General features: G+C 45.1%; 1 protein-coding gene across 1 annotated transcript; it reads right to left on the bottom strand.

Annotated features, from left to right (window-relative positions):
• Nucleotides 1-2,619: 2,619 nt before the first annotated feature.
• Nucleotides 2,620-8,321, bottom strand: pla2g15 (phospholipase A2, group XV). The gene is made up of 6 exons (XM_084452904.1): nt 7,902-8,321; nt 6,624-6,780; nt 5,276-5,394; nt 4,905-5,003; nt 3,865-4,089; nt 2,620-3,347 (listed from the first exon to the last, which is right to left on the bottom strand). The coding sequence occupies exons 1-6, from the start codon at nt 8,053-8,055 to the stop codon at nt 2,833-2,835; spliced, it is 1,269 nt and encodes a 422-aa protein (XP_084309030.1). The 5' UTR covers nt 8,056-8,321; the 3' UTR covers nt 2,620-2,832.
• Nucleotides 8,322-8,683: the final 362 nt, after the last annotated feature.

Genomic DNA, 8,683 nt, shown 5'->3' with positions numbered 1-8,683 from the left:
GTTTAATCTGTTTCTTGTTCTTTGTCCTGTCATGTTTAATCTGTTTCTTGTTCTTTGTCCTGTCATGTTTAATCTGTTTCTTGTTCTTTGTCCTGTCATGTTTAATCTGTTTCTTGTTCTTTGTCCTGTCATGTTTAATCTGTTTCTTGTTCTGTTTGTCCTGTCATGTTTAATCTGTTTCTTGTTCTGTTTGTCCTGTCATGTTTAATCTGTTTCTTGTTCTGTTTGTCCAGTCATGTTTAATCATGTTTTGTCTTAGTTTTTTGTTTTTTTAAACTTGTTTTTAACTTTATTTCTTGTTTTCGCCTACCCCTTTCACCTCAAAAGGTTGTGCCCTTTGCCAGGTCCTCATTGTAAATAAGAAACTGTTCCTAATGTCTTACCTGGTAAAATAAAGGTTTAATAAATAAATAAAATAATAATAATGAAATAGCTAGGATAGAATGAAACAATTCTAATTTGAAAAAAAATCAATGGACAGTGTCTAAGGTGCAAAGACAGACAACACTTTTCCCCACCAAATGGTTCTGGCTTGAATAGACCCTGATCAATGAGTTTATGGAGCTTGAAGAGGTCAGATGCAGGTGGTTTAGCCGTAACTGGTCTGTAGTGTTTGATGGCCAGAGAAATGAAAACCCCAGAGGAGGAAGAGGAACTGAAGAGGACGAGGCTGAGCCAACACGGAAACGTCAGGTTTCCTTCAGTGAGTTAAGTACGTCTTCATCATGAAAATAAGTGAAACTGGGGCCAGGCTGGATGTTTAACATCACTTTTTTACTCTATAGACAGAAGGCCGCACAAGTGCACGACACACAGCTTATGATAGTTTCAGCAATTATAACACATTGGTCTGTCCCAACTGGGCAGTAATATGGCACAGTTACAATCACACTGGTCACAGCAGGTCTCCCCGTGCTGTCCCACAGAAAATCTAGTCTTGGCAAAAGGCCCCTGATTCAGGCAATCATCAATAAACAAATTAATACATTCACTTACCGTAGTATGGCATACTACATAGATTCATGCAAAATCAAAAGCGCTCAAAAGAGTGGACATTAAAAAGATTAGGAATTAGCAGACATTGAAGAGAAAAGGTGTATAAATGTGATTATATTATTGTAATACTATACAGATATAATGTTATACACATGCCAAAAGTGACCTATGGAACAGTGAAGTGACTTTGCTGTCCTTGACAGTTTTTGTACCGTAGAAGCAAAACATGACCAACCAAAAATAAGAACAAAAAAAGGTTATTTCCTTAGCATTAGTTCTCCGGTGAATGATGGCACATGGAGCCCATTTACACCTGGTATTAAAATGTGTTTTGGGTGATCAGATTGCAATCTGATAGTGCTGAACCATATGAAAGTACAGGTGTAAATGCACCTTAAATGTTTTGAGGACGGATTGGGATCTCATCAGCCAAACCACCTCCGGAGGTGGTCAGGGACGCATTGTGACCACATTGAACACACGTGTAAACGCATATTAATACCAGGTGTAAATGTAATCAGGTTGAATCATATCTGGATACGAGACACATTTTAATGCTAGGTGTAAATGGGGTACCCCTGCTAGTCAATATACACTTCTGATAAGTGGTCTGAATATGTAACATCTTAAATATTTTAAAGAGATCTCAAAAGAGATTTTAAAATTATAAAATTATATAAATAAAATCATGATATGTTTTGATTTGACACAACATAAAACAACCTGGTAATCTCAATTGGGAAAGATCTTAAAAAACCTGCTGACGCATAACATTTTGAGTTCCATTACAACATAGTAGAATTAGACTACTGGGAACAAACAAATGAAATGTGCGTGTGTGTGTGTGTAGTCATCAGGTTCTGTGACCTTGATCTGTACCAAAGCCAATCAGTAACCTTCACCTTCCTACGACAGCAGTCCTTCATCTGGGTGACGATGTCACAGAGGAGAATGAGGAGAGGGAGAGGGGGGGCAAGGGAGCAGTCTGTCGGGGGGGGGGGGGCAGAAGTGGTTGTAGCCTCAGATGTGAGTGCTGGTCCGGGGAGGAGTGGTCCTATAGGGGTGGAACCATGGATATATTTAAATTCCTTCCAACGATAAGTTGCTCACCCAGCGCACACGCTGAGAAAGTTTCTAGCATTCCTACTTCAGTAGCCCACAGCACTGCCCAGTGCGGTTTCTCGTGGCCCCGCCTCCCCTCTTCCCCACAGACATATAAGGAGAAATAAACAGCTGTAAAACTCCGGCTCTTGGTGGCTTCCAAGGAAAATGGACCCAATGATTTAAAACTTGATCATTCAGTTGTTTTTTTGACTTTGAACGATATCCAGAAAAACCTTTCAGAATCCTGACAGCTGTTTCATTGCCCATGTACTGTATGTCTATGGGAAAAAGTATTTTTAGCGCCCATGGTGTCACAGGACTTGCAATACTATGCCTAAATCGCCTCACAGCCCAGTCTGGAGATACCAGACAATCGGAGATAACCGCCTTCCAGACGTTTGGAGATTTCTAAGTTGAAATAGTAGCTATAATGGCCAAGAGAACGGAGTGTAACACGGCTACACCTCCTGCTTTGGACTAGTTCAAACCTGAACAAACCTACACCCTCAAAACTTTGGATTTGTTCTGCTAATTTTATTTTATTTTTTTTAGTTTATTTTTTTAACTCTCTCTGTTTCCACCCACTTTAAGCGACGAAATCTGACTGAAAGTCCTCAGTCTCTAGTTGAGCGAAGCGTTTAGAGACCGGTTCGTGAGTCTAGACAGCCGGAGCTGTGCCCCGGGGCCTGGGCGGGAACAGAGCTGGGCAGGGAGTAGGGAGGGAGGTGTCCCTCAGGGTGAGAACAGCACCTTCTTGATGTAGTCGACCGTGGTGACGTTGAGCAGCATGGTGACGTGCTCGTTCCCCGGCAGCTCCACCAGGCTCACCGGCTGCTTCTGCCTCCCAAGCCAGCGTTTGCACTGCGTGGCGCTGAGCAGGTTCACCGTGCCGTCCCCCGCCCCCTGCACCACCGTGGGCTCAACGTCCGGGAACTTGGCGTCGTAGAGGAAGGCCTCAGCAGTGGGCACGCCGCTCCCATACAGGCAGTGGATGGCCACCCCGGGGGGCGTGGCCAGGCTGACCAGGGACTCCGTGTCCTGACGCATGGCCCAGCCGTCCGGGAAACCGATGTCAGCGAAGAAGCGCTGGTAGTCCCTGACGGTGTAGTTGGCGGTGGGGGTCTGGACCAGCGCCTGGTCGTTGGGCCAGGAGTGGGCGTAGGGAAGCAGCCAGGTGGTGGACACGGCAGAGCGCTGCTGGGAGCGGATCTTCAGAGGACTGATGACCGGGATGCGGTTGTTGTCGCCTGGTAGGAAACAGGGACACGTCAACCGTTACAACCACAAGCAAGGTGGTCAAACACGGGCATTTACTAATCTGTATATTTTGTATTTCTTGTAAATGTAGAATTTCTTGTAATTTTAGATTCCTTGTAGTCTGTTTTAGATTGTATTTATTCTTGACTACTTGATTACTTATTCTCCATTGTGTGCTTTGTTGGTTCTTTGTATACTACTGCTGTGACGATACAATTTCCACCTGGGATCAGTAAAGTACCTGGCTACCCACACATACAGTAGCTACAGTAGCCATGTTCAAAACCCGTCAAACACTGGGTCTCAGTCCCTCTAACATTCTACCTTGGGCATCTCATGAATCCATAACAGGAAGTGCAGATACTGCGGTTCTAGGCTACCCCCACGCCCTAAACAAGATTGGTTGGTTGGTGCCCTGAAAAGGGAGGTTGTTTTTTTTAGCTAATGTCTTGCAAAATATTACAGTTTTACATTTCTCAGACATAAATTAGTTGAGCGAGTGCATACCAGAGGTGACCACTCTGAGGGTCTTGGCCACCCCAGCCCAAGGTGCCCCCAGAGACACAAAGGCCTTGATGTAGCGGTCCTTCCATGCCTGGGGCTGCTGCTGGAGGAAGTACAGCGTGTACATGTTCCCCATGCTGTGGGCAATGAGGACCACCGGCCCCCCAGCCCTCCCCGCCATCTCCTCAATCATCTTCTGGAGATTCATGAAGTAGGCCTTGTTCTCATCTGGAGGAAGGATATCACTCGGTGGGTTAGACACCGTTCAGCACTTTGGTTCCGTTCACACTGACAGCTTATATGTATATATAATATGATGCCCGACAGTCTAACGTTCCCACTGCCAGCCTTAGTGCTCAATTCTGATTTGTTGCTCAGATCCAATGTTTTGTTTGGCTGTTCACACTGAGGTCGCATTGCAAAACATGTACTGTATCTGATTTAGGACAACATATGGAAGTGGTGAAAATCTGATTTAAAAATATCAGATTCCATGTGATTTGTGCTGTTCACACTGTCATGGAAAAAATAAACCTGAGTCACATATGAGCAAAAAAATCGGATTTGGGACACTTTTGACTGCAGTGTGAACAAGGATGTGTGTGTGTGTTATGTGTGTGTGTGTGTGTGTGTGTGTGTGTGTGTGTGTGTGTGTGTGTGTGTGTGTGTGTGTGTGTGTGTGTGTGTGCGTGTGTGTGTGTGTGTGTGTGTGTACAATTGCACCAGATCTGTATTTTTAAAATTCAGCCTGTAATTGTACTGCACAATACTATACAGATCAGGAACATTCTCATTTGCCATGTCTAGACGCAAACACACCGTACAGTTCAGTGAACAACACACACAAGCTCGTCATAGCAGGCTAAAAACAAACCTGTGAACACACACTTCATGTCGGTGTGATTGCACAAGAGCAGCATTTCAAGACGTGTCACCACACTCTGTGATCTGAGTGACTACAAATGGCTGGGTTATTCAGGGCTGTGTGTGTGTGTGTGTGTGTGTGTGTGTGTTGGGATATTGACAGTGAGAGGTGTACTTACTTGGGGCTCTACGCCAGTCATAAGGAGCCCCACGAATATCGTCATCTCTCGTATACCCGTTCTCCACGAGCGCCTGCACTATGGTGAAGAAATACATCCCTGCAAAAGACACACACACATTCAATCAACCACCTAGTTACAACCACACACCCATAGAAGAAGAATGAGGAACAAACAGCAAAGAAGCATGAAGCGACACATCAGCCACAAACCCATATGCAGGACCAATCGCCCCAGACCGGACTTGAGCGAGCCACCTGATGACATCCTTTATTAATTCCCTGGTAAGCTTGCATTGAAAAACAGGAAGTGAAGCAAACCTCTTTCCACTAACGGAGACGGCAGAACCTGAACACCATGGAGTCACTCACCAACACTGTGCTTGCTGGGGTCCAGGTACTCAATAGGGTAGGTCTGTCCGAACCCTGGAACCCTAACGTCCACCCCTGGAGGGGACTCAGACATCCTGGTGGTCTGGTTGTAGATCAGCCTGGTTCAAATCAATCAACATGTTAAGTAGAGATAGACAGACAGAGAGGCAGGCAGGCAGACAATCAGATAGACAGACAGACAGACAGACAGACAGACAGACAGACAGACAGACAGACAGACAGACAGACAGAGAGACAGACAGACAGTCAGAGAGGCAGACAGAGAGGCAGACAGACAGACAGAGAGGAAGACAGAGAGGCAGACAGACAGACAGACAGAGAGGCAGGCAGACAGACAGAGAGGCAGGCAGACAGAGAAGCAGACAGACAAACCGTCAGACCGACTGAAGTTTTTTTCTGTGTTCCATATAGAACCCTTTTCAGCTTGGTAAGGTTCTATATTAGAACCCTTTGAGGTCAGAAAGAACCCTCTAGTGTTAAGTTCATTGTAGGGCTAACACGTTAACGCTCGTGATTAATATGGAAACTTTAACTGTATTGATTTTAACCACTGTGTACCAATTTTACCATTGCAGGTAGGCCTTTTAATTCCTGGCAGGGGGACTGCCGACGGAAACTAGCCTTTTGGCTAAAAACGGGTGCATTCACACCATGTGTTTATTAATGTATGTTGTCCCTCTTAATCAAATAAACTAAACTGAAACTGAACGTTAAAAAGAATTAACACAAATTCATTATATTACCAAAATGGACCCCAACTTCCTCCCGTAATTCCAAACACGAGTGTTTACCTGACTGAATTACTAATTTCAATCAATCAATCAAAGCTTTATTTGTATAGTGCATTTTGTCATGCATTTCTTTATTCTAACACCACACATAGGCTATTTCACCCCCCACTCCCCCCCAAAAAACAACAAGTAAATACTAGTATTTTAAACTTGTGATTAATCATGATTAATCACAGCCTATTATTGTGATTAACTCGATTAAATGTGTTGATTGATTGACAGCCCTAGTTTGTGCAAAGTAGATGGGTTCAAGGGTCAGTGTGTATAATGGTGGGGTGATAGCTGATCCCCTGCAGAGATCAATGAGGTTATCTCTGCTGAGCTCAGCCATCCAAACAACCGCACACTAAAACTGCCCAGCAACCCTCACAGAGTTCATGTTATGCATAACAGCTCAGATGAACGAAGCTGAACGACACTCTAATCACACACACACACACACACACACACACACACAGACACACACACACACACACACACACACACACACACACACACACACACTCCTCCCTGCCTGCTCCCTCCTCCCGGCTGACCTCATGTTGTCGATCCAACAGTCTATGGCCACAGGAACCAGCAGCTCCAGGTTGAGCCACAGGGTGAAGTAGGTGTCGGTCTTCTTGTAGCAGATGTAGTGGACCACGCTGGGCTTGTCCAGCTTGGCCTCCAGCTGGTTCCCCAGGTCTCCAGGAACTGTGGGACCACAGAGGTGGAACTAGTGACTCGTATCTCAGATAATAAGTTATTCACACTCTATGACTGGGTGAGGGAGATTCAAATGTGTATGACAGGTAATGGCACCATCATTAGTTGTAATGAATATGGGATATAGACCTGTAGACACAAGTCAAAATAGGCAAGAAAGGAAAGAACAAAAACTTGTTGGCTAAGCAGACAGGAAATGATTAGGCCTAGTCATTTTCTGTGCTGGTTGTTGGCTTACTGACTTGTGTGTTTCTCTCTCTCTCTCTCCCCCCCCCCCCCCCCTCTTTCTGTCACTCCTTGCCTCTCTATGTGAGAGACTGTGAGTCTCACTCCCAAGCCAAGTCAAGTAAAGGTACCAGCAGAAGCCAGGCTTTAGACTACAACACGTGAGTGTGGGTGTATGTACACAGAGCTGGGTTTAGTGACCAGGAGTTGACCACTAGTTAGAAGCCGAAGGAGAGGAGGAGGGCACATAGGTCAAACTTCACCAACTGCTATCACACAGAAGGCATACAAGCAAGCCATTAGTCACACAAGATAAGGTCCTAGTGGGACAACTGATGTGAAAAGGCAAGAATATGTCTGTGCAAGTTTTCTAGAGTCATGTCACTACACAGGCTGTAGCTAGCTAATATAGAAAATAACATTATAATGAAACCTCATAACAAAAACATATACCTTTGTTTATGATATGACTCAGCAGAAAGAATAAAAAAAAACATTTAAAAAGTCTTGTAAGACTTGCTGACGTGGGAACTTGTGACAGTGACATCCAAATTCATTTCAGATAGTCATGTGACCGTGAGCCTGCATATCGTCAACAATCCCAAATGTGTCTTGCTGTTGCTTGCTTGCTGACTAACGTTAGCTAGAGTTATATTGCGGTAAAGTTGAATGTGCACAACACACTCATGGTTTATCAAAATATTACTAAGTAAAAAATAAATTAACCTACTAGGCTACAACATTGCTATTCAAGGCAAAGAATCGACTCCATCAGGTCACATGGTTAGCGAGCCTTATTGCACAGTATGCGTAGCTAAGCTATTCATAGTTAAGCTTTCCCAGCTATATGCAAATATAGAACATTAAAAAATGTAAACACTTACTCAAAACCACTGGAGGTCTTTCCGATTGGCAAGGCTTGCCGGGGGAACATTTCTCCAATGTTCTGGCGGTGATGCATGGTGCCAAAGCCAACACAAATAAACACAGCTGGAAGGACGACGCAGGGAGGATAGTCAACCCACGACAGAAGACCATTTCTCTCTATCTCTCATAACGCTGTTGTTATACGATAGCACGAGTGTCTGTAAATGGATGATCCACTCAATGTAGTGCCCGTTAGCTCCTCCTGTCCAAACACACGCCGGTGGAAAGGGTGCAACAGCAGATTTCTCGTGAGCAGATCGACCATCACACGGTCACATTCTTCCCTGATCCAAGGGGGAAGCAAACGACGTCAGATGCAATCGAGTTTTGATGGGAGTGGCGCAGATGTTTATGGAGTGAGGTTCGTTCAAATTTAACTTACTGTCAAAATAAAATCAAAGGGCAGCTTTCTGACGATCTTGCCCCCACAGAACACTTAATCAAATATGTTGTTGACTGCTGACTGGCCCACCCCCTTGGCCTTGGCGGAAAGTGTGCGCGTAGGGTAGGGTGGGGTAGGGTAGGGTAGGGTAGGGTAGAGTAGGGTAGGGTAGGGTAGGGTAGGAGGGTAGGGTAGGGTAGGGTAGGGTAGAGTAGGGTAGAGTAGAGTAGGGTAGGGTAGAGTAGGGTAGGGTAGGGTAGGGGTAGGGTAGGGTAGGGTAGAGTAGGGTAGAGTAGGGTAGGGTAGGGTAGGGTAGGGGAGGGGAGGGGAGGGGAGGGGAGGGGAGGGGAGGGTAGA

Source organism: Borostomias antarcticus, assembly GCF_949987555.1.
Source record: "Borostomias antarcticus genome assembly, chromosome: 18".
Taxonomy (NCBI): domain Eukaryota; kingdom Metazoa; phylum Chordata; class Actinopteri; order Stomiiformes; family Stomiidae; genus Borostomias; species Borostomias antarcticus.
Note: the sequence above shows the minus strand (reverse complement) of the source record. Positions and strands in the feature narration are given on the sequence as shown.